This window comes from Erpetoichthys calabaricus, chromosome 15 (genome assembly GCF_900747795.2).
Source record: "Erpetoichthys calabaricus chromosome 15, fErpCal1.3, whole genome shotgun sequence".
Lineage (NCBI taxonomy): Eukaryota > Metazoa > Chordata > Cladistia > Polypteriformes > Polypteridae > Erpetoichthys > Erpetoichthys calabaricus.
In genome coordinates this window covers 3,766,278-3,793,426 of record NC_041408.2, presented here as the reverse complement: position 1 = coordinate 3,793,426, position 27,149 = coordinate 3,766,278, and the positions used below count along the sequence as shown (strand labels likewise).

Genomic DNA, 27,149 nt, shown 5'->3' with positions numbered 1-27,149 from the left:
AATAAGCAAGAGCTGCATGAATAAACATCAAATCGAGCACAGAGAACAGTAAGTCCTGCGTCCCCCAGCGTCGGACTGTTTTAACAGCTTTGTTCAAAATCTAAACAAACATCCATCACTTTGAGCTGCACAGACAAGAAAAGCTGAGAGCTCAACAGCTGTGATCTCTAATCCAATAAAAATGCAAACTAAATCAAAGCCAAGTTCACCGATGACACGCGGACTGCAGGCGATGCACAACACAGGACACGGGCCAGCAGCTCATTTGCATGCTCAGCAACATTTGCTTTTATAAAAATCAGCAGTGCAAGCAATTAAACATCATTAAATCAAAGCAGCAAGAGGCGGCCAACAGCAATAAAAGGAGAAAATAAATCACTTGAGGGACGCCTTCATATGGAGCACAATTAGTGGAAATCCATCAGATTGGCTGGAGTGCAAGAGGGGCTCGTTAAGAGACCACCGCACCTTATTTAGGGTTGGAATCAAAAAACACAACAAGAGCAACAGCGGCACTGTCACCAAACCGGTGTCACTTGTGACAAAACTCAGAGCACCGACGGCACCGTCATGTCAAACGGAACAGAGAAGCGAGCGCACAAAGTCGTAGAAGGACGAGCTTTACAGGCGAATGCAGAAGGAAATGCTGAACTGCCATTGTCAGTATCTTCTGCCTATGAACGTTCGTTTTCAATAAAAAATATATAAAGTGTTGTGATTATAATCAGGGGTGGCACAGTGGCGCAGTGGTAGCGCTGCTGCCTCGCAGTAAGGGGACCTGTGGTTCGCTTCCTGGGTCCTCCGTGTGTGGAGTTTGCATGTTCTCCCCGTGTCTGCGTGGGTTTCCTCCCAAACTCCAAAGACATGCAGGTTAAGTGCATTGGCGATCTTAAATTGTCCCTAGTGTGTGCGTGTACCCTGCGGTGGGTGGGATTTGTATCTGCCTTGTGCCCTGTGTTGGCTGTGATTGGCTCCAGCAGACCCCCATGACCCTGTGTTAGGATACAACTGGTTGGATAATGACTGACTGACTGATTATAATCACCCTTATGGGAGTTCAGGCGTCCTCTTGGGAGTATCCTCTGTACTTCAACGGTGTTGGGTGCTGTTAACACTCCAGTTTTCCCAAGGGATCAATAAAAGGGTCTCATTTATCTATTCAATCTCACTTATATAGTGCCTTTCACCTCCACCTACCTTACACACCTATCTAATATATTGTCTTTAACAGCTGATCACATTATATAGTGCCTCTCATGTCTATATATCGCACATAGTGCCCGACACGGCTCTCTTATATAGTGCCTTTCACACCTGCCACACTTGTACACGTTTCCTTTTCTGTCTTTCTTACAAGTTGCCTCTTACATGCATCTGCATAGCTAAGTATTTACTGTAGAGCCTTTTACTTCAATATATCAATTATAAAGGCAGACACAGTGGCAGTCTACTCATAACATCTGTCTCATCTGTCTGTCTATCTAGCTATTACCTCTCTATTATAATAAAAAAAATCCTGGGAAGAGAGACGAGACGCGACTTTCTCAGAGAGACACTTTCACGTCCCGCGAGACCAGACTTTGTGCCAAGAGAATTAGCCAGGCCCGGAGCCGGAAATAAAAGACAAAAAGAGTAGAACGTTGTAAAGAATTCAAAAATGTTGGCACAATACACATGCACAGCAAGGTTAGAGACAATGGAAGTATGAAAGTTCGAAAGTCTCAAAAAAATTATAGTAAAGATCGCATTAGTGCAAACAGAGAAATTACTCTGAAATAACGGAACAGCGAATTAGATCGAATATACTGTTCGGATTTAAACTTTAGGTCTGAGACTTGTAGATCGTCTAATTCGTGTTGCCATCTGGGAAAAGTAGTCTTTCTTCCCAATGAAGAGGCGTATCCATGAGAATTAAAAGATTTGTTGTTTGGTGTAAGAGAAATATTTCCAGCACTGCGAGACAAGACTTTATGCAAAGAGATTTGTAAACGTCCCGTCTAATCAAAAACATTTACAACCACGCACACGGTCCAATCATCTCTCATTTGTGTAAATGCTAAATGTCAGACAGTTCGTGTACAGAGAAACGATATTCACTCACGGGCAGTTATACGTTGCGTTGTCACGATGTAATTCCAAACACGGAATCAAAATACAATGCGATATTAACGAAAAGGTAAAAGCGAAAAAAGAGATCGAATATATGGACATAGGTGGTAGGACAGAAGTATGGAGATATTGTTCAGCTTTAAACTGGAGACTTGTAGATCATCTAATTCGTGTTGCCATCAGGGAAAAGTAGCGTTTCTTCCCAATGAAGAGGCGTATCCGCGAGAATTAAAAAATTTGTTGTTTGGTGAAAGTGAAATCCACAAACACGAGCGATAGAGATGTGAAGTGGCTGGCACGTAGCACAGGCCAGGGGGTTGGCGAGTGAAGCGAGCAGCGGGCGAAGGCCCCTAGTTTCTTATAACTGCTATATTAAAATGAAGGGCAGTTTATAAAGGATGACAGGGTGGCATCACATCTGTATCATACAGTGCCTTTCGTGTCGATCTACCTTACAGAGTGCTTGTCACATCCGTCTCTCTCAGGGATCTCAAACTCCAGTCCTGGAGGGCCGCAGTGGCTGCAGGTTTTCATTCTCACTCTTTTCTTAATGAGTGACTCATTTTTGCTGCTAATTAACTCCTTTTCCATTCATTTTATTTGACTTGTTCTTGAAGACTCAGAACCCTCGATTGTTTCTTTTTCCTTAATTAGCAGCCAAACAATAACGAGATACAAAATGAGCCGAAACACAACCAGCTAACTGTGACCATCATACAATATCTGAAAATAAAAAAAAGGTGCAGGTCTCAGGAATGCAGATTTTCTCAGGTCCCCCAAAACATTTTAACAGAGCTCTTAGAAAAGTGAAGACCAAAAAAAAAAAAAATAATCAATGTCTGCGATTGCTCAATGACAGCAGCAACAAGCCGTGGAATTAAAGAGCGGGTTTAATTAACGACAAGACGCGGTGCCTGATGAAGCAACTGCTTGGAGTTTGAGGCCCCGACTGAGTTGGTCTTCTGCTGGCTCACTCGCTTCACGTTTCATGTCTGTTTAAGGAAAGAAACAATGCAATTCAGAAGAAACGATGAAGAAATTCCAAAGAACTCTTAAAAAAGCAAGTCCCTTAAAATGAATTCAAAGGAAGTTAATTAGCAGCAAAAACGGTGCAGCCATGGTGGTCCTCCAGGACCGGAGCTGGGGACCCCTGATCTATCTTATATGGTATCCTCCATTTCTATCTAGCCAGCTATTTATTATAAAGTGCCTTTCACTTTAATATAAATAAATAATTCTTTGCATTTATATAGCGCTTTTCTCTCTACTCAAAGCGCTCAGCAATTGCAGGTTAAGGGCCTTGCTCAAGGGCCCAAAAGAGCAGAGTCCCTTTTGGCATTTTATGGGATTACGAACCAGCAACCTTCCGATTGCCAGTGCAGATCCCTAGCCTCAGAGCCACCACTCCACCTATATGTCACTTGTACACTAAAGGATGACCACATCTACATTATATAGTGCCTTTCATATCTGTCTAAAAATCAAGTGCCTTTCCTATCAATCTAAATATCTAGTATAAATTACAGTAGATAAGAAGTGGCTCTATAGAACATCTTTCCTTTCTTTCTACTCACCTAAAGTTTCTGTGAAGTTTTGATATCCCTCTGTTGAGACAAATGAAGTACATCTATCTATCTTGGAGTGCCTTTAACATTTAAGCATTCCATATGGTCCTCCCTATTGATTTAAACTGCACCGTGCCTCTTGTATCTATCTAAATAAGGTGCCCATCTCATATCGTGCTTTTCCTACCCACCTTTAATTGTTCCTTTTCCCACGTAATTTATATTGTGCCTTTCCAGTCTACCTAAATTACATGTTGCTTTTCCGATCAACAGTATCAATTATATAGTGCCTTTCCCGTCTATCTAAATTATTCACTCCCCTTCTCATCCATCTCATATGGTTCCTTTCACATCTACTGTACCTAAATTATATACTGTAGATCTTTCCTACCCATCTTGTATACTGCATTTTTGTTCAGTCTACCCATCTTATATAGTGTTTTTGTAAAAATTATATGGCGCCTTTCCCTACCCATTATAAAGTGCCTTTCATGTCTGTCTATCCCAATGTATCCAACTTGACTGTTCACCCCACGTCAAGCTCTGCGTCCAGATGTTCACCCCGGCCTAACCAGCCGTGTCCTTTTCTGACGGCTGAATTCCCTTCTCAACTTTGTCAGGACATGCCGGAGATCAAACACGTCGGTGAGATCATGGTGGGTGAATGGTAGCCGTGGGTCATCGATTTCGAGGCTGTAACACACATTGAGGGATCTCGCACGGCTTCCCACGACAAGGACAATAGCACCGAGTTCAGCAACTGTGCGATGTTACGATGTCTATCTGGAATGACACCACAAAGGGGTAAATGTCAGGACTGCCAGATCGGATATACAAACAAGAACATAAAATGGCCATGAAATGAGCAAAACCAAAAACATACAATGGAGCATTCGGTGTTGTAATGTTGCAATCTGTTAGGAGAGCAAACTGAAAATGGTTGGTTGGTGGGACCCCAAAGTTTGCCCATTCATTTACAAAAAGACAATGGGATTGAGCAGGCACCACCAGTCACTCACTGCACACGCATTTCCAAAGTGACACAAACGCACAGCCAATAACGCAATTTTGACGGCAACAAATCAACCTTCACAGGGGCTTCTCAGAACTTAAAATAGCAAGCTGCGACAATGGCCGAGCGCAAACACACATTCTTCACCGTACGCGGTCAGCCCACCCAAAATAAACACGGCCCGCTTGCTGCCTCAACACGTCGGGAAGTCTCCTCACACCTCCTCCTGAACGCCTGGCAGGCTCGTCTCAAGAAGAAAAAAAGCACCCACCTTACTTCGAGAGCCACACTTGGATGTCAAGGGGAGAGGCAACCAGTCTGAGCAGCAAGGGGCACAAGGAAGGAACCCCTGAGAAATAAAACACTGCAAAAAGCCCCTTGAGACACACAGTGTTATCTACAGTATTTATCTACAGTGCCTGAAAGCGCCAATCTTAGAATGTTAATGTGAAATAAAGTTTCACATGCTCGGAGATGTGTATAATGGAGAGATGTTAAGGGTGCACCAGGTAAGCACTGGGGTGCCCCAAGGATTGGTGCTGAGCTCTCTAATCTTCTCTACTCCCTGTACACCTCCTCATTAGGCCCCATCAGCCAGTCCCACAGAATTTCCCATCAGGGCTATGCTGATGATACTCCGCTGTACCCGTCATTCCCTCCAGAAGACCACACGGTATTGGCTTCAATCTCTGCAGGTCTCACAGAAACTGCCAACCAGATGAAGCAACACCATCGCCAGCCCAACCTGGACCTTCTCATTATCCCAGCTCATCCATCTATACAACACGCCATCTTTGTTCAGCTCAATTCATTAATCGCCAACACCCGCCAAGGTGGTCTGCAACCTTGAGGCAGTGATAAATGACCATCTGTCCTTCAGGGGACCATGTGGCTATGGTTTTTCGGTCACGTAGATTCATTCTGCCCAATATCTGCAAGATCAGACCATATTTGATGGAAGTATGAAACAACTCCTAGTCCAGACTCTGATCTTGTCAGGTCTGGACAAGTGGAACTCTCTACTAGCAAGAGTATTGACAATCTGCAACAAGCCACTGCAGAGGATTCCAAGTTCAGAAGTATATCTGGGGTCCAACCAGCCAAGGTGGGCACATAACACGTGCCGCTACATGGAGCCAGAAAGAGGAGTGACAAGTTCAAATTCTTGCTGCTTGCCTGCCGAGTAGTCAGAAGGTCTGCACCAATGTACACAGACACTTGTGAGCTCCTCGGCTCCTTCTTGACCACTCGGGTCTGCTAATGAATGGTGTCTGGTGATGCCACCTCTGCATGGCATCAAATCTCAGTCCACATATATTTTTCATTTGTAGCTCTTAGCTGTTGGAACGAGCTGCCCACCACTATTTGACACCCTCATTGTGTTGAAGTAGTGTTTGAAGACCCTCCTGTTTGGTGAATTTAACTGATCTCAGCGGTCAGGTTTTGTAAATCTAGGAACTTGTTCTTAACCGGCCCCTCAGACTGATGTTTACTCCATGATGTTGACCTCGTTTGTATGTCACTAGGCAAATAAATGTAAATGACTTAAGTGTAGGAGAAGAACTTAAAGAAATGCAACAGGATTTCCAAGCCTTAAACAAACATCTTATGCAAGAACTGTCCTTTTTGTAATGGCATTTCTTCTATTTATTCTGCAAACTGTTTGGCTTAGAATTTTACTAAAAAACTTCAAATGGAGATTCTTGGGCTGGGGAATTATTTGCACATGCGTCCCAATTATTTCCTGGGACAAAAGCTGAATGTACAGAATTTTGGAAACCTACAGTACCCTTCACACATCTGTCTGTCTATCTACAGTGCCCTTCATTTATCTCTATTCATATATCCAATGGTATTAAAAATATCTAACAAAGATTAAGTGCAATAAATTTAAAGGGCACCGTTTTATTACTGCATACCTTGAGCCAGCAGCACACCACAAGGATAGCATAGAATAAGCTTAAATTTACTTGACTCTTATTTTTAAGTAATATTTATGGATGGAAAATATTACTATTAATTAGCTGAGAGTGCATCATGGCAGGAAAGAACTTAAAGAAGCATTACAACTCCATACATTACTCCCCTGTCTGTTGTTTTCCATTACAGCTCTGTAGGAAGCCAAAGCCTACCCAGCAGCAGCAAGCACAAGGCAGGACAGGAGACCACGCAAGGGAACGAACCCAAGTCAGTTCAGCAGTGTGCCACCCCTCAGTGGAATTTGCATCTCCTGGTGCCACGTCAGAGACTGCCATCTGCGCCGAGCCCTTTTCAATAAGCCATAAATATGGATTTATTAATTAGAACCTTTCTGGCCACTTTAGCATAGTGCTTTACTACTTACTAGAATGGAATTGAGTGTTTTCAAAAAATTATAAAAATAACGCAACAATTATGCCTGTCTGTCTCAGTTGAATTGGGCGCCAGGAAGAAAGCAATCCTATAGTGGGTGCCAATCCAATACATCACAGTTCTACAGTAGATATTTAATTTATTAAGGCTAAGCCAATATATTCCAATCCATTCGTTAAACTTTGACACGTTACCTAACTGCTTTTCTGTGAAGCGATATCCTTGTGTGTTCCATTCCCGTCTCATCTCTTTCCATCTGATTTCTGAGCCCATTTTTTTTTCCCCCCATCACATACACAAAATCCACACAATGGCCGAGCCAAAAAATCAAGAGAGAGAGAGTCCCTTAGAACCATTTGGCACATTTCATAAATTACACATTTGGAGCTGTGAGGCAATATTAACTACGTATTTCTGAAAATATATGAATACACATACACACACATAAAAAAAAAAAATTATACATATATATACACATATATATATATATATATATATATATATATATATATATATATACACATATATATATATATATATATATATATATATATATATATATATATATATATATATATATTATAAACAGGAACATGAGAGAGAGATGAAAGGCACTACATAATAGCGTAGTTGGCAGGATAAGATAGAGAGAGAGCAAGCGAGCGAGAGAGGGGAGAGGCACTATATAATAGAAAGCGTTGTTGGCAGGATGAGAGACAGGAAAGGCACTATATAATAGATGGCATAGTTGGCAGGATCAGATAGATGAAAGGTACTATATAATAGCGTAGTTGGCAGGATTAGACAGAGAGAGAGGGGGAAGGCACTATATAATAGACAGCATAGTTGGCAGGATTAGAGAGAGGGAAAAGGCACTATATAATAGATGGCATAGTTGGCAGGATCAGATAGATGAAAGGTACTATATAATAGCGTAGTTGGCAGGATTAGAGAGAGGGGAAAGGCACTATATAATAGCGTAGTTGGCAGGATTAGAGAGTGAGAGAGAGGGGAAAGGCACTATATAATAGCATAGTTGGCAGGATTAGATAGAGAGAGGAAAGGCACTATATAATAGCGTAGTTGGCAGGATTAGAGAGCGAGAGAGCGAGAGAGAGAGAGAGAGCGAGAGAGAGAGAGAGAGAGAGGGGGAAAGGCACTTTATAATAGACGCCCGGATGCGACTGCCCACACCACCACATATACCCTCCATGATATATTTCATCACGCAGCGGCTTCCCACCGAGGCGCATATTGCGCAGTGGCGCACGCCCCAGAGTCAAACGCAGCAGCTTCCCAGAGTCAGTAGGTGGCACCCAAACAACACAACCTGTTCACTACACTTGCTCTAATCCACTGTGCCAGTAATATAGATCCCAGCAGTCGGTGTCAGCAAAGGCAACAGACTCACGTCTCCACAAAACGAAACCACTTTAGTACAGATATGCGTATTGAATTAAGTGACATTTCCCCAGACGCACCCACCTTCAATGATATGTCATCCATCCAGATATCGGACGGAACAGAAACTGATTGCCATTCTTGGATTTCCGATTTGCTAGTGAATCGCGGGCTTACTTGTAGATAGCATAATTGGCAGAATTAGATAGCTACTAGCTAGTTATGAAAGGCACTATATAACAGATAAATAGCTTCAGAATTTTATTTGTTCCTGGGGGGAATTTGGCTTTTTAAAGAGGTCCTCTAAATAAATAAATACACATACACACTGTATGGTCTGAACAAACATCAGAATGACTAAAAATAGAAGAAAAATTTTAAAAGAAAGATAACTAAACTTCTGACTTGCCAATCCCAGTTGTATACAGAGGTATTGCTGCTGGTATAAAGGAGCACCCACAGAGAATGTCTGCCAGTGACTTGACCCTGACATGACCACGATAGGGAGTCCAGTGGCCTTCCTTCCTAGTCACCGGATGTGAATCCGGCAGACCACCTGAGGGATGTGGGTGAACGGCAGATTCACAGCCTGGGTGTGCACACAGTCAGGTCCACGTGGTCCAGAACCTCAAGTGAATATCTCATGAAATCCATGCCACGAAGAGCCGAGGATGTTTGGAGACCACAAGGAGGCCGGGCCCGGTATCGGTATGGTGTTCTGATGAATTTGCTCAGGGAGGGCTGCTATATCACGTCGGCTTAAAGGGACCACACGGTGAATTTTCAGGGAAAGAGTCGGCGAACCCAAGAAATTCGCTGTGACCTGCGCACTTGTACAGGATTACTAAAAAACATTCGTCACTAACCAGACTCCCATTAACGAGTCATTATTTTTCCCCCCCAACATGAAAAATGTTCAACTGAATGGTAAATACAATTTTAAGAGCCCTTTCTTAAATCATTTTTAAAATGTTTCAAAGCAAATGACCTAATATAGGAGCAAGTGTTTAACGACATTTAAAACCTGAAGTGTAGATGAACATGTAATCTGTAAAGCAGCCTAAAGTTTGTTCCTGGCTTACAGATCAAAATTTTTTATAAAGTGGTTCTTTTCTGTAATCTGAGAACAGTCACTCCGTCCTCGGGATCTGGGAAACAAAGTCGTAACAATCGGAGTGTTAGCACAGCGGCAGGACCTCCGTTTGCCTTCTACATTTTGTGCCCCCTCCCGATCCACTGCACCAAATCAGTCACATGAAAGCCAACAAGACAACTTTGGGTTTAAAACTTTTTGTAAATCTTTCCATAAACGGTGGGTGCTTTTCCAGGACTTTTCTCGGAGACGAATGCCGACGTTTGTTTCCACCCCGAGGTCTGCTCCTCTACTGACAAACAAACAAGCAGCCATAAAAAGGCAAACACACGTGCAGAGGAGGAAGACCACGGTGGGCGGAAAGTGGAGATCAGCCTCAAGCCACGGTGAGATCACTTAATCTTCACAGAAAAGAACACGATGTTCAAACTAAGCGCCCGATGATCCTCAAGCTGCACTTTGACGTGACGTCGAAAACTTCGATGCCAAAACGCAGACCCGTAACATGAAAGAGTTGCCAAAAAAAAAAATAAACTAAAAATAGAAAGAGTCTCTTACCTCTTACTGGGTTTATGCGCCTGAATAGCCTGGTGCTGAAAATGGTCCTGCCAGCAATGGTGCAAACAAAAAGATGCAGGGGGCTGGTGGCAGCAGGTGGTCTGATGGACAGGCGAATGGATCGGCCTGACAGCCGGGTACTCGGAGTGATGGTGCGCACAGCAAGGGGTCAGTGGGGAGGTCGCCGGGCTGCTGCCACCCACCAAATGGCAGTCTTGTTGGTTGTTATGACAACTGAAAGGATGATGGAATGGACAATGGTGGCAGCAGTGAGGCAATACTTGTTCCATTAACAGGGGAGACCTCGGATTGTCTGAAGAAAGGGCCGGAAGTTTAAGTGTGCCATTCTGCTTGAGGCTGCCATTTTGACTCACTTTTGACCTCTGTACCTCCTGGACGGACAGCTGTTGGGGGCTGGCGGAGGGGATTCCGTCGCTGGCGTTGGAGACTCCATCGACTGCTGGGGCGATTCTGTCGAAGGAGGAGGAAGAGGAGGAAGAGGAGGAGACGCTGGAACTGGCAGCGTTTGCCGAGATGCCACCATAGCCGTGAACCAGGAGGTCATCATTCTCTTTACTCATTGCCATACTCTTGCCCCCGTCTGAGTGTCTGGTAGGCCTAAAAAAACAAAGTTAAACACAGAAATTAAAAAAAGTGCAAGTGGTGGACCATCTCAAAGCAATTCAGTTCCCGCAAGTGACACTGGGACGACTGGGTTATTGAAAGGGGTGTAATGGGGGAGGACACTATGGAGGAGTCAAGGGTCTCCGACTCGCCGTGCCACCCCTAAAGCTCAGATGGCAGATGACCAAAGGGTGGCTTTAGAGCTCTTCAAGGCTCTTCCCCAGGCTGCCAGTCACTTACAGGTTTGGATGAATGTCTCGGGTCCGGCTTCTCTGGGGGGGGTCCCATGTTTACAGCTTCACTGATTTTTTTCTTCTTTTGTTTTCATTGTTTATGCCTTTTTAATATTTGCCCAACCATAAAGAAACATTTCCTTTATGTAATAACCGACTATTACTGTCATTTAAATGCTCCTGGGCTTGGGACCCTGTGCATGACAGCGATTCTGACCCCCCACCCCCTCGTGATCAGCGTCCAGACCTCCTAAACATCACTTTTTTAAAATCACATTTACAGATTCTTGGCTTGAGCAGACGTATTTAATTGCAGTTTCCTCGCAGCTTTTAATTTGAATGGGACTTTTTTTAATGCTATGGCATTTCTGAAACAAAAAGTAATTTTTATACGATGCCTACATTTTTAGTGACATTTTTACTTATATTAGACCTCGTGTTTTTATTCTCTGCACGGTGGATTGAAAGCTCTGCCATTTCATTTTTCAAAAATACCATGCCATTGAAAAAAAAGTAGTTTATATTGTGCCATATAATAATTAACGCCCTCTTAATCTGCTTTATGCCCATTAGATTCGTGCCGTAACCATCTATGATTTAGTGCCTTTAATAGCTTAATCTTAGCAAACCAGAACATTAATATCTACAGACAATAGCTTTTTAATTCCACTCTTTGAACTTTGCTTTCTTGCTTTGATATTGCACATTTCCATCCATCCATCCATCAATTTAATGTAGAAAGCGTCTTTCCCATCTATACATTTTCATTATCACATACACACATGTTATACACAAAGCCATACGTGCACACCCTGTATATTAGATACTGTATACATGTATGTCCTCAAAAAAAAGAACATATGTCTGATTGTCCATTCGGTTGCCATGTCCCTGCTATCCAACAGGTGGCACATCAAACATTAGCACGTCTTTTATGAATCCTGAACCAAACGATATGCAACACAGACATAGCAACCGGATGGACACACCGCACTTCAAATGTTAACATTTAATACAAACCCACCTTAGATGGGTAGCACAGCTATTATATATCCCACCTTAATACAAGGAGACGTGTCTGTCTGTCCACATCAGACAATTTTAGTAATAAAATGCATGCCATCTGCCATTCCAACAGATGGCGCATCACGAGCATTAACACTGCTTTTGCAAATCCCATACTAAATGGCATATAACAGAGACATAGGCATTGCATGGTACGCTGCAAATATTAATGCTGAGGTCTACGTTACTTAGATTTCAACCCATCTCAGATGGGTAGCACTGAGATCGTATTTTGCCCCCTTTCTGAAGCTCCTGACCGATTTTTTGCATGGTACAGCTGTCACATAGTCACAGATAGGCAGGTGTGCAGGTTTTCCTAATAAATGGCTCACTGGGTGTGAATGTCTACTCACAACAGGAAACAAAAATTGGCAATAAAACAGCGCAATAAAAAAAAGGTGTTTTTGTGATCAGCTGGCCAAAATCTGTAAAACACACCTAAAAGGTATTCAGGAAGGAAAACCTTTGTAGTCTTTCCATCCGGAGTGGGGCAACTGGAGCCAATCCCAGTAAGCATCAGGTGCCAGGCAGGAGTAATCCCATGATTGGAGGAGGAGTTAAGTGTACCATGTGATAGACTACCACCCAGTCCAGGACTGGTTCCTGCCTTTTGCTCCTTGTGGTGCTCTAGAACTTTCCAGCCAGGAATGAGCTCACTTTCCTGGTGGTTTTTTTTCATACTTCATTCAGCTTTATCATCATCATCATCATCATTCAGCCTGACCCAGCGCATCGGTGCCCCCTGCGATACCCTGGCGCCTTCTCCCAGGTAGGCTCCGCCCCGGACTGGATTAAGCGGCGCGACAGAAAGTGGACGCATATTTATAAAGCGCGTAAGGAATGCGTATAAAGTCAGGTCTTTTAAAAGGTTTCGAATTCTTAGGCGACCTGTTCTCGACGGTTTGCGGAAAAAATGGGAAAAAGATGTCGGGCGCCTTAGCACACAAATGAGTATCTGATGCCGGTATAATTGGAAACGATCTGCAAGTCATAAAACGTACAATCAAGGCTTTACAGTCAGACTCACCCAAGGCGAAAATGCTTAGCGATCATTAAAACAAGCCGCTAAATTAGATCATCGTAAAACGCCGAGGCGCTCGCATATCAAACGCCGCTCCGTGCACACAGCGCTTTTCTTTTAATTAAAGGATGACGAGGATGGCAGCGCCGAGCCGAGAACACAGCCGCCCGGTGGACATGTTCGTGATTAGAAGCAGACGGGGCTTCGGCAGCAAAGATAAGAAGAAGAAGAAGAAGAAGCAGCCCAGACCGCGAGAAGCCGCCTGCGTATCAGACACGGCGCTGTAAGGCTGCCAAAGTCTTTAATCGCAGAATTTGGCATGAAGAGGAGGCGAGTGTGAGGCAGCAAAACGAAACGCTCAGGAGAGATCAGATGGCTCCTCTTGACTGAGTCCGACCGTAAATTAAAGATGAAACGCCGCACATTTCAACTATGGAGGAGGGGGGGCCGCCGAGTGCCAGGGGGCAGCGGGTGCCGCGAGGAGTGCTTTGAAGAAACGCGCTCGTCTGGAAGCCTTTTCCACTCAGTCAGGCTTGTGGAGGATGATGATCGGAAAGTTGGGGTCTCACGTGTTGTTCGCTGCATGAAGGAAATGGAGGTTCAAAAGTGAGCTCACTACTGGATGGAAAAGGAGGCAAGCAGGTTAGGAACAAACCCTGGACGGGATGGAAATCTATATACTGTATAATTATTATTAACAACAACATTTATATTGCGCTTTTCTCGCATCTGAATGTGCTTTACAAAGAGGGGAGACACTTAAGCCACCCACCTGGATGATGCGACAGCAGCCATTATGTGCAATCACACATTAGCCATTCGGTGTTAATTGGGGCGAGAGATGGCCAATTAGAGACGGAGCACGTTTAGGGGGCTAGGATGGACTATTAGTCAGGACTTCGGGATACACACTACTCTCATCTCTCCAACCTGATTCCCCAACCAAACCCGGGTTACCCAGGGATCTTTAATGACCACAGAGAGTCAAGACCATGGCTTTTACTTCTCATCCGAAGGACCCTGGGGCATTAGGGTCCACACAAAGACAGCAGGGTAAGCGCCCCCTACTGGTCTCACCAACTCCTCTTCGAGCAGCAACCCGAGCTTTTGTACTGGCGGGGCCCAAACATGCTTGGCTTCAGGTGGGTGACCTTTACAGAGGGGTGGAGCAGAAAAGTACCCCCCAGGGGTCCTCAGAACTCCAAAATGAAAATCAGACCTGAAGCTAGGGGCTTCTCCACTTTGCCCCTCTTACTAATGAAGGAATCTACAGAGTTAATGTTCCAGGACTATGAACCGCTGTTGAGACTATTTAATAATAAAAAATAAATAATTATATGTAACAATAATATACAGAACAAGATGATTAGATGTGGCAACCCCTAACGGGAACAACAACGGTCTAGCAGCTAGGGATCTGCATCTAACACCCCAAGGATCCAAGTTCAAATCCCACCACTTTCACACTTCAGTTTGTAGGCACTGTGTTGCTTCAGTGTGCTCACCACGGAGGACAGGGAACAGGGAGAACCAAAAATGAGTGATCCCAGGACGTTGGGATGAAGTTTCGAGACAGCTTAGCGGTTAGCCAAAAAGATGAGCTTGGGGGACTGAAGGGTCTCCTCTCTGTCAGATTTCTTATCTTCTAACATAAATATGTAGAGAGAGCTTTATTTATTCCTAGGGGGAAATCTGGCTTTTTACAGAAGCTCATGAAATAAATAAAATACACACACACACGGGTTCAGTGCGGTTCTTTAAAATGTTAAAAGTAAGCCCCCATCGTCTTCTGCTTGAACAGTTCAGAGTCACAGGGAGCTGCAGACGGCTTTGCCTTGGCAGCACTGGAATAGCAGGAGACGGGGTGCCAGTCGACTTCAGGGCACACATTAATGCCAATTTAGAGCACACAAACACACAGAGGGACAAAAGAAAGTTCAAACTGGTGAAAGTGCCCTGGCTGGGATTTGAACCTGGGACTCTGGAGCTATGATGACAAACACCACATAACAAGAAATAATATCTGTCTTAAGGCAAAGAATTAGATTAATAATAAAATAGTAAATAAAAATGTTCTAATTTCTAGGACTCGGACTATTAAGTATTAGTCTAGAGGCTATAAATAAGATTATTATTAATAACAAAATATTAGTCTAGTGAATAGGATTCAGATTATTAAAAATAGAAATTATTAGTCTCGCAGCTAGGAATGAGATTATTAACAATAGAAGTAAATATTAGTCTAGAGGCAAGGATTTGGATTAATAATGATAGCAAATAATAATAATAATAATAATATAGTGGCTAGGGATAGGCTTATTAATAATAGTAAATAATAAGAATGTAAATCTAAGACTAGGGTGGCCCGGGTTCAAATGCTTACCTGGCTGACACAGTTACTTAGTGTGCCAAGGTGCTCATCACAGCGGCCTGGCCAGGCATTCATTATAATTTTGTCAACGACCAATCAAAAAATTCTAGGGGCTGGGGTTAAAAGCAGACAGGGAACACCAGGGTTTCTGCTCCTATTATATCTATTTGTCCCACTGCAGGAAAAAAGTAGGCCCTCAAGCATTAAGCCCCACCCTTGCTCTGCCTATAAAAGCTTAGCCCACTTGGTAAACACACCGGTCTGCACACGGGACAAACACCCAGAAGGAAAGGGGAGAAAAGACTAACCAGCGGACATATCGGAATAAACTGCCCAGCTCCTCAGAAACCAATGGCAGACCGAGCCGGCCGATCTCCGGTGCTTTATCTTGTACAGTTTTCACCAGGCACACGCGCCATCATCAGGCTTGGGCAGGACCCATCGAGTCACCCGGCTCGGCAGATGGCACCTGCTGAACTCAAATGACAGTCTTACAGCCTTAGGACAGCTGCAGGGCACGAGAACTCAAATGTGCCTTAAAAATGAAGGAAGAGGGTCTCTGCTAGGGGATACGTTTCATGTGCTGGCCTTCAGCAATCAATCAAGTACGACATAACTGACTGTGTCATGTGGGGCTTTTCACATATCGTATTATCGTTTATATAGCACGTGTATCGAGTTCTCTTTTACACAGCACCTTTCATAACTATTGTTTATACAAAACCTTTCAAACTTTTCTTTATATAGTATCTGTCATAGGTGTCATTTATGTCACACCTTTCAGGTCTGTACCTTTTACACAGCATCTCTCCCGTCTATAGATTTAATGCAAGCAGTGACAGCATCTTCATGTGCCTTCAACTCGACTCTCTTATCAGTTTTACACTTCAGCTGTATAAATACATTAAATATTTAATATTACACAAACATTTTGGCCAGTCCCATTGTGAAATGTGGTTCAGTAGAACAAACAAACAAAACCCCGCAGACAACAGCAAATGCCTGGTTGATGGGGGAAAAAAAACACCTAATTTCTGCCATACCCTGGGCACACGTCTCGAGACCCTCACGACCCAAAGGGCGCTTCATAACAGTCACTCGGCTCTGTAATACGACTCAACACGGCAGGCTTGATCTCCATCTCTGTGTCCCTCCACATTGCAGGAGGGGGCAATGTGACAAAAACACACCACAAGGCAGAGACCCCCAACCCTCGAACCTGACACTTTGTTCTGATAATCCTGAGGCAAATCCAAAAAATGAGGGGGTCTGAGCTAAAAGAACATTTTTGTTATCCACAACGTTGAAGACAACGTGAGGAGAGTGCAGTGTGTGTGTGTGTGTGACACCCCTGAACGCAACAAAATCAGAACAATTTAGAAACGCACAGAATACACTCACTATGTAATCTACTCACATCTAGACTATGTATACACATACATACACACACATATACATACAGTATAGATGTGTGTGTGCGCACACTAACACAAAAACTCTCAAGTACAAATACAAATACAGATATTAAAGCTATGCTGTGAATAATGCGGAATACAAATATGTTCTTCATGCTTTATTATACTTATCATGGACACAAACATACATCAGGCTACACATATGGAGATCACTCTAGACCCTGTATATTACTACTTATACAAACCAATATACTATACAGTACACACATATTTATCTCTAATATCTATCTATCTCACAGGGTGAAGACACAGATGGGCCAATTTAGCATCGGCAATCCACCTAACCTGCATGTCTGTATGCTGTGCTCAGTGCACACACAGTATAATTTGTGTGTTTGTGTATATTTATACACACACACACATACATATATTATTATATATATATATATATATTATTATATATATATATATATATATATATATATATATATATATATATATATATATATATATATATATATATATATACACACATACATGCAAGTTTCCAACTTTCTTATCCTGAGCAGGGTCACCGGAAACCTGGAGCCTATCTTGGCAAGAATCAAGTGCAAAGCCGGAGTACACACACACACACTTTATATACATTTTTAAAAAAATCTAATTTACATAAATATAAAATCATTCATGTATTTACTCATTTTCCAAACCCATAGGGGTGTGGAGATGCTGGAGCCGGTCATATTATTTCCTATACATGTACAGTCTCTTCACATTTTTTCACATTAATTATGAATAAACCTTAAATAATTTCGATTATATTTTCCTCTCATCAAGAAACACTCAATACCCCAGAATGAAGTGAAAAAGGGATTTTAGACACTTTTGCAAATTATATTCATTATTAAAATAAAAGGATTTTAGCATCAGGCTAGAACAAAACAAAATCTGAAAAAGTGAAGGGGCCCCGAGTACTTTCTGAACACACTGTATATCTATCCACACACACACACACACACACACGCGTATATAATGTGCAGGAATATATTCTAGAGATAAACGGTCAATTCCTTTCAATAATGTACTTGCAGTTATGCGATGCCTGCTGTTTATCATACATCTGCACTTCACTCCTTACCTATACACACACACACACACACACACACACACACACATACTGCACAGGACTCTTGGTACCCCACCACTGTACGTACACAATCTTCATCCTTACTCTTGAATGAACGTTTTTTGAGCTCCTTGTATTGTAACTTTTAGTAAAGTTGATGGTCACACATTGCACAGCTACACACACACACACACAGTTCGGTCTCGTCTCCCATTTGCTTGAGCTCGCCTGGCCCCGGTTGCTCGTCCCTCTTTTCTCTTCTCCAAGTGCAGTTGTCGCCCTGTCCGTGCGCCCCCCCTAACTGTCCGCTCTTTAGCGTTTCCTAGTCGGACGCCGTCAGCTTTACCGGGGTGCCGGTCGCTCACTCTTAAGACTCGCATCATCTGCCGAGCCGCGCATGTCGCCGAGCGATGTCATTTCTGTCGTTCTACCGTACACGCAGACACATCGATCAACACGATTCTGTCATATTAAAAGCCCTGATGTAAACAGCTGGCGGAAGGCGCAGTCCTTGTCACAGGACTGCCCGAAATAAGACGGGGCGAAAATTCAACAAAACTCCAAGGGCTCCTTCAATGCAGCCTCAGGATGAGGAGTCACAGATTTGAGGCTAATAAAACCAATCGGCAGAGATGCACGACTTGCGAAGCACAGCTAAACAAGACGGACTCATTCTTGTTTAGGGGATTTCTTTCTTGAACGAGCAGCACCGTAAAGTTAACCGTTTTGTTTTCAATCACGCATTGGTGCGCCCGACGCGACCTCCAGTCCCAGAGCCTTGACGAACGTACGCCACGCACTCGGGTGGAAATGGTGGATTAGGAGCGATCAGCGCTCGGCTCTTAAACTCTCACCAGTCGGCACGTACCTTGATTATTGTCCCGTTGGTAATTCCCCTTCAGCTCTGATCCGCGCGTGTTTTTTTATCTTTCGCCCGTTTTTCGCTCCGCCTGAAGACCAACAAGTTGAGAGCCGAGCAGACGTCGCCAGACGGGGGAGCGCAGCCTGAATGACAAGCGCAGCGCATGCGATTCCGCCTTGGCTTGGCCGCGCGCGGTGGGCTGGGGCTTCGCTTCGGCTCTGCGTTACCATAGGACAGCTGAGCGCCTCTCAGACTTAACCCTCGGGGACGCGGGCCCTTCTGGCAACAGCTGGCTGTTAGAGTCTCCGGGGAGGGGGGGATGGCAGGGGGCTTTGCTCCCATCACAGGTCACAGAGACAGGATGTCGAGGTAACATGTGCAATTCCAGCTTCTTCCTGGTGCCACTTGAATATTTCATCAATTCACATTAATATTTCTTTCCATTCTGAGGAATCTCTTCTACGAAATGAAAGGCAACTGTAAGGGTGTCTGCCGTTTGTTTTTAGGGGGTTCCGGTGAAAGTGTCATAAAAAAAAAAAATCCTGTGGGTTTCTGTTTACACCCCCAGCACATGCAACATTTAAGAGCGTCCTACATACTTTAGGAAAGAGCCTTAAAGGTGGGCTTACTGACAGGGTAAGAGTAAAGAAATAGGTTACGTACCCCTTCTATTGATCAAGATGCGAGTATACATACGATTTGTAACATACAATAGCACACCTCACCTGACATGCTGTAAACACGATATAGCGCCAAAACAGACAGATAGGAAAGGCACTATATAAAATACCTAGACAGACACTATATGATAGAGCGATCGACAGATATGAAAGGCACTATACAGTCTAGACACTATAAATTGACAGACGAGCACTATACAATAGACAAATATGAAAGGCACTATATGACAGACAGATGTGCACTATACAATAGACACATATGAAACACTATATAACAGGCAGATGTGCACTATACAATAGACACATATGAAAGACACTATATAACAGACATACGAGCACTATACAATAGACAAATATGAAAGGCACTATAGAACAGACAGATGTGCACTATACAATAGACACATATGAAAGACACTATATAACAGACATACGAGCACTATACAATAGACACATATGAAAGACACTATATAACAGACATACGAGCACTATACAATAGACAAATATGAAAGGCACTATAGAACAGACAGATGTGCACTATACAATAGACACATATGAAACACACTATGGCGGAGTGGTGGCTCTGAGGCTAGGGATCTGCACTGGCAATCGGAAGGTTGCCGGTTCGAATCCCGTAAATGCCAATAGGGACTCTGCTCTGTTGGGCCCTTCAGCAAGGTCCTTAACCTGCAATTGCTGAGCGCTTTGAGTAATAATAATAATAATTTTTTGCATTTATATAGCGCTTTTCTCACTACTCAAAGCGCTCAGCAATTGCAATTGCAATTGCAGGTTAAGGGCCTTGCTTAAGGGCCCAACAGAGCAGAGTCCCTATTGGCATTGACGGGATTCGAACCGGCAACCTTCCGATTGCCAGTGCAGATCTCTAGCCTCAGAGCCACCACTCCGAGAAAAGCGCTATATAAATGCAAAGAATTACTATAATAGACAAACACGCACTATATGATAGACAAACAGACATGCACTATACAATAGACAAATATGAAAGGCACTATAATAGACAGATTCTATATTGTAGACTGACAGATAAGAAAGACACTATAACACAGATATAAGACACTAACAAAGTAATAAATGAAATGGAAAATGTAGTTGAAGGGCACTATATAATAAATACTGTACATGTGAAATGCAATATATGGCAGATAGACCTGAAAGGCACTATAATGGTAGGTAGGTAAAAGGGCAGGTACTATAGAATTATCAAATACTTTGTCATCTCCTCCATATACAAGTCTACTGAGAGAGAAAATACTGAACAGAGATATGAAAGGCACTATAAAATAGCTACATAGAAAAGGCAGTAAATAGACATAAAAGACATTTTGTAATAGGTAGGAAAGGTACTATGTAATAGACAGATAGCGTAGTTGGCAGGATTAGAGTGATAGACAGACAGAAAAGGCACTATACAGAGACATGGCATTGCATAGATCTGGAAGCCACCATACTTGTACATTGACAGAGAAACTGATACATTCTCATGTAATATAGCACCTTTCACAGCATAGGGAACCTGATAAAGCACATAAAACAGCAGCACGAGCAAAAGCTATTAATGAACGTTTGTGTCAACACGTCGCGGCTCTTCTCCCATCTGCTGGAGTCGTGCGCCTGCTAAGTGACTGGCCTGCCCAGTCCCATCTCTCATCTTCTTCATCCACTTCTATCATTTCTATACCTCATCACCTGGTCTACCCAGGCAAGCAAGCAAGTTTTTAATGATCAAAGAATTGACAGTAAAGATTCACCATTGTTGAAAGCAGCTCCCTTGTCCTTCACGAAAGGCTCAGTAACCCGAGACGTTACGAAACAAAAAGCGCCTTGAAAGCTGAGAGCCATTATCCTGCCCGACGCTTTTGGCCGTCTGCGAGGCTGGTGGAGTGAAAATTGGTTATGAATGTTGAAATGATTTCAGCTTCTGAATAAGCACCTTATTGTCTTCATGGTCTCATGCAGTCAGGATGTCCGGATCACAAAAGGCCACAGTGGAGCGTTTTAAACTATTTAACTATTAATTCTTGGCAGATTTTCTCTTGGGTTATAAAGAGAAGCATTTGTTTTATTTGTCACCTCATGAAAATAAATACCTAGTGTGATATTAACAAGTTTGAGAGCCCGCCATTTGACTACAGGCAGGGTGAACTCGTGGCTAAGGCAATGAACCACAACCACAGAGCTGCCAGTTCAAGAGCAGCCTGAAGCTTACTGGGCGATTTCCATCACCCTCCAGTATTCAAATCATTATTAAAAAAAATTAAATTAAATCGCACATAAAAGACTGAAATGCAGCCCTGTACCCATAAAGCACCTTGGAATGGACATCACTATCTGTGTATCTGTCTTAGTAGTGCTAATTCTGGTGGAGCCACAAAGACCTCTTTGGGCTTGGGCTTGAGAGACAGACAGAGAGAGATGCTGTCAGAAGGGGTGGAGCTTGAGACAGAGAGAGATGCGGTCAGAAGGAGTGGTTCCTTTGTGGGGGGGGGCATCAAGGGTTAACGAGGGCCTGAGAGAGAGAGAGAGAGGGAGAGACGCTGTCAAAAGGGGCGGAGCCTGAGAGACGATGCCAAAAGGGGCAGAGCCTGAGAGAGAGAGAGACGCTGCCAAAAGGGGCGGAGCCTGACTATATAAAGATACAGTTTCATAGATATGGAGACCACCATATACCACTATATACTACAGTATAGACAGACAGGCAGACATTTATTAAGATGTGTATTTTAGGTTAATTGACCATAAATTGGCACAGGGAGGGCTTGAGCTTCACAATGCTCTTTCACACACTGACATCCCACCCAAGATTGGTTCCTGCCTTGCCTCCAGTGCTGTTAAGATAGGATCCAGACCCCCTAACCTAATATTTCTTTTGAAGTAACATTCAACTCAAGGCCTAAAAAACTACAACACAGCAACAGATTCAACTGCTTCCATAATTGCTTGGAAAAGAAAACCCACAAGGCTGCGAGGTCCACAGCTGAAGAATGTTCAAGTGGGCAAAGCTTTGCTTGATTTTATCCATCTAGTGCCCAGCCGGTGTGTTTGCACCCCCAGGACATGTGGATTTCACCTGGTGTGCTGTTCCCAGGACTGACTGAACTTCAATATCATTGCACCTATTGTGTAAGTTCTAGTCCGACAACATTTTCTATCACATGCATTCCGTCTGTGTTATCAATAGGAATTCATCTGAAGTTTTTGGCAGGATGAGGAGGTCCTTGCCAAGCAGATTTAGATTTAGACAAAGTGTGAACAGCAAGATATCTCGTCATAAACAGGAAGACGCTGGTAAACATGGGGGATCTTGATCAGCTCTGAAGTGATGAAAAGCTCAGAACATTCGCTGCCAGATTCAGTGAAGAGTTTTTGCCTGAAAAGGATAAAAAGCTGCTGAATGTTGTCAGAGGGTTGCAGCCATCGGTTTCCCTCAAGCCTGCATGTGTTCATTTTATCTGATGGACGTTGGGTTTCCTTCCAAAGAAATCAAACCTTCCTACCGAATGTTTAGACTCCAAGCCACTGACACTCCAATCCCAGAGTGGATTATTCCTTATCCAGACTGGTGGTCAAAACCGTAGGAGAAGTGTGTGTGCACTGGGCACTCAAGGTCCAGATATCCCTGGAAATCCCACCGGACCCACCTCCTGGGAGTTGGGAGCAGACACAGTCAGTTGGACAGCAGCCATGGACCACATGGACTTCAGAACAGGTCATCCACCTGAAGCTAAGCACGTTCAGGCGCTACCATCTAGGAACAGCTTGGGTTGCTGTTGGAAGAGGTATTGGTGATGCCAACAGGGGGCACTTATCCTGTGGTCGGTCTGTGGATCCCAGTGCAGTGGTGGGTAAACTGTGCTGAAAAAAAATGGCACAGTCCTTCAGATGAGACATAAAACCAAGATCTTAACTCTCTGTGGTCATAACAGCTCCCTGCGCATCTTTCACAAAGAGCAGGGTGTATCTCGATGTCCTGGTTAAATTGCCCACCATGGTTTGGCCCCCTAATCATTCCCGGTCTATAATTGGCTAACAAACCTCTCACTCCTTCACCATCTAATATGTGGTGAGCGTACTGGCTCAAAAATAGCTGCCATCGAATCAACAAGATTGAAGTGCCCCCATATAAAGCACTTTGTGCGTCTTGAAAAGCGCTATATAAATGTAATGTCACCTTCTTCTTATCCCATTAATCATCAGGCACATGGCAGAAACCACACTTGGACAGGTTGCCGGTCCACCTCAGCCTAGTCATTTATTTAAAACACAATGCCTAAGCAACTAGACCTTGCTGCCCGCCCACTCAAAAATAGGGGCGGAGCCCGAGAGAGAGCCTGAGAGACAACACTGTCAGAAGGGGCGGAGCCACAGAGAGAGACAGCCAAAAGGGGCAGAGCCTTAGAAATTCTGCAAAAAGGGGCGGAGCCAGAGAGACCACCCTGCCCAAAGGGGCAGAGCCAGAAAGAGGCAGTGATGCGGTCAGAAGGGGTGGAAAGAGAGACACAGCTAGAAAGGGCAGAGAGAAAGAGAGAGAGCCAGAAGGGGCAGGGCCTGAGAGAGAGAGAGAGAGAGAGAGAGAGAGACAGACACAGACAGACGGGGCGGAGCCTGAGAGACATGCTGTCAGAAGGGGTGGAGCCAGAGAGAAAGTGATGCTGTCAGAAGGGGCGGAGCGAGAGACAGAGAGAGACACATGGCCAGAAGGGGCAGAGCCTGAGACACACACTGGCAGAAGGGGTGGAACAATACCTTTGGCTTTACATTATTTAGCAGCTTCCCATAACATACCCAGGGGTAGGCAACGTCGGTCCTGGAGTGCCACAGTATATGCAGGTTTTTGTTCCAACCCAGTTCCTTAACGAGAACTCAATTATTGCTGATGAAGCACATATTGCTTAAGTGACATTTTAATGCTTCATTTTAGTGGTCTCGCTTGTTAAGGTTCTCCAACCTTAATTGCTTATTTCAATCTTAAACTGCTTCATTCAGTGTTTTAATTGCTCCTTATTAGCAATAAGATGTAAAAGACAAAGCAGCCAGCAGTTCTCCAGCTAGCTTTTTTCCAATTACATCTGTGTGTGTTCATCATGCACGGTTTGATTTAATAAAACACTTAATAGAAAAATGTGACAGACTGAAAATGATCTGTTTTAGGCTTCAAATCATTTGGATGATATCCTTGGAAAGGAAAAAAATCTACGATATAAAAGCCTTACATTGCACAGACTAACAAGCCATAAAATTAAATAAGGTCTGAGATTGGCAATGATTGGTTTCTAATTAAGCAATTGGGTTGAATGAAAACCTGTAGCCACTGCGGCTCACCAGGACCGACATTGCCTACCCCTGTTTTACATCTTATTGCTAATAAGGAGCAATTAAAACACTGAATGCAGCAGTTTAAGATTGAAATAAGCAATTAAGGTTGGAGAACCTTAACAAGCGAGACCACTAAAATGAAGCATTAAAATGTCACTTAAGCAATAAGTGCTTCATCAGCAATAATTGAGTTCTCGTTAAGGAACTGGGTTGGAACAAAAACCTGCACATACTGTGGCACTCCAGGACCGACGTTGCCTACCCCTGACATACACCATCCTGAGGTTTTAAGATGAGAAAATGACACTATGCTCCTTCAATGAAAGCTCAAGTTTGCCATTTCAGTCACCAGCTGTGACCTACCATGCAGCTCCCTTCACCTTTTTTCATTTCATCAAAATATTTTCGGAGGCTGGTTGCTGGAACACTTTAAAAAATACTCCAGATAGTTTGGACCACCTCCAGTTTGCATATCGTCACACCCGGTCCGGTAAGGACACCATATCTCATACACTTCATACCGTACTGGCACATCTGGACAATAAAAAAGCTGTTATGCAGACCTGAGTTTACAGTCTACGGCTCAGAGTTTAACCCTGTTTTTCCATCAAAGCTGATCATCAAGCTCCTAGACTCGGGGCTTGGCACCACTGTTGGCAGTTGGGTTTAGACTTGCTGTCTAAAGGACCCCAACATGGAAGGACTGGCAACATCACACCCTGCATGTTGACCCTCAGTATGGACATTTCACAGGACAGTGTAGTGAGCCCCCTGTCATAACAATGTGGCCAAACAAACTTTCATCTCCATCTTCCAATTTGAAGAGGACACCAGCATCAATGAAGAAACATCTCAGTGAGAAGAGATTTGCATTAAGACACAAAACCTCATTTCAAGTTTCACCAAAACTAAGAAGAAAGTTACAAATTACAGGGAGTGGGACAAAGACCATACCACCATCTGTAGAGAGTCACCAGCTTCATATTTCTCAGGAGTTACCATCAGAGACTCTGAAGTCAGCAGAACAAACCTCGCCAATCGTTAAAAAGAATCACCACGAGCTTTACTTCCTTCAGTACATGAGAAAAGCACAGCCATCTGCATCTGTGAGCACCACCTTCTACATCGCCACTGGCTGTGCCACGTCATGCTACAGCACCTGCTCAGTCCAGGGTTGCAGAGCACTACAGAGGGCGGTGAAGTCAGCACCAGGCCCACAGCTCCATTCTGTCTGGGACATGCTGTATGTACTGTATTATACATTCTCACAGGGATATGGTCTCCCTTTTCCATACAAGACCACCAGTACTCAAAACCACTAAATTTAGTGACAATTCTCATGTTGAGATCAAAAGGCTGCTCAACAGCCACAGAGAATGACATCTGAATAAAAGCTTGTTCTACATGTATGCCACGGTGACTGGGATGGAAAGTCAACCGGGAGGCCATAACGGAAGGACAGTATGGATGGAGGTACAACTCAGCACAGATGGGTCCATGTTTTTATCCCAATCAAGAAGAAAGACTAATGAATGGACTTGGGGGTGGGGGGGGATTCTGATCAGAGTCTGTATTGCAGAAACAGTTTGTTCTCCCAGAGACACAGATGGCAGCGTTTCTCTGGTATGGTCCCAGTCTGAACTTCCGCAGGGCTCTGTGGGACTCGCATTTCAGGAGAACAGCACTGTTGGGGTCCTCGGGTGTCACCAGAAGGTGCTGCCAGGAAAAGACCTTCCTGTTTTGAACAGATTTCTCCAGACCTAAAAGTGCTTCCATCATTCAGTATTGTGGCCCAGCAATTACTCCCAGGTCTGAGATCAAAGCAGACGTCTTACTTCAATCAGGAGTCAGAGATGATGTGGTGGATGAGGGTAGCCTGGGACGAGTGGAAGGAGTAGAAGAGAAATTGTTGTGCTTATGAAACTTTGAAAATGACACCTATGCAAGATGTTCTGTTAAATAAAAGGTCTGGGGTACTGTTATGCACCCTAGTGGGTACTAATAATTAACGTTTCCTTCCACTCCCCCAGTGAGCTTCATCCGCTTACTTCACATCTCTGGCTCTCTGAGTGAGGCAAGATGGCTCCTTTTATGCTGGGCCTGAAAATACTTCACGGATCACCAGTCTCCCCCCGTCCATCCATTATATGATGGCCCAGACTGGGATAGGAACCCATAGTGTTATCCCGGCCGGGTTGCACCTCCACTTATGTAGTCCATTTACTATGGCATCCCAGCCAGGTAAGAGTTCACTTTCCATACCAGTCTGGATGTCAACCTATTCGTGCGAGCATTTGCAATATATAATGTATATTACATATATACTCA

The 27,149-nt window shown here is 43.8% G+C and overlaps 2 protein-coding genes across 2 annotated transcripts in view; both read right to left on the bottom strand.

Moving 5' to 3' along the window:
* The window catches only part of brox (BRO1 domain and CAAX motif containing), a 445,085-nt gene that overhangs the window by 161,769 nt on the left and 256,167 nt on the right, over positions 1-27,149 (bottom strand). The gene's annotated exons all lie outside the window — the stretch shown is intronic.
* disp1 (dispatched homolog 1 (Drosophila)) overlaps positions 1-27,149 on the bottom strand; it is a 159,196-nt gene that overhangs the window by 48,271 nt on the left and 83,776 nt on the right. Inside the window, 1 exon segment of the mRNA XM_028821042.2 lies at positions 10,091-10,708. Within this exon segment, the coding sequence (XP_028676875.2) occupies positions 10,091-10,677 (587 nt within the window). The 5' untranslated portion in view covers positions 10,678-10,708.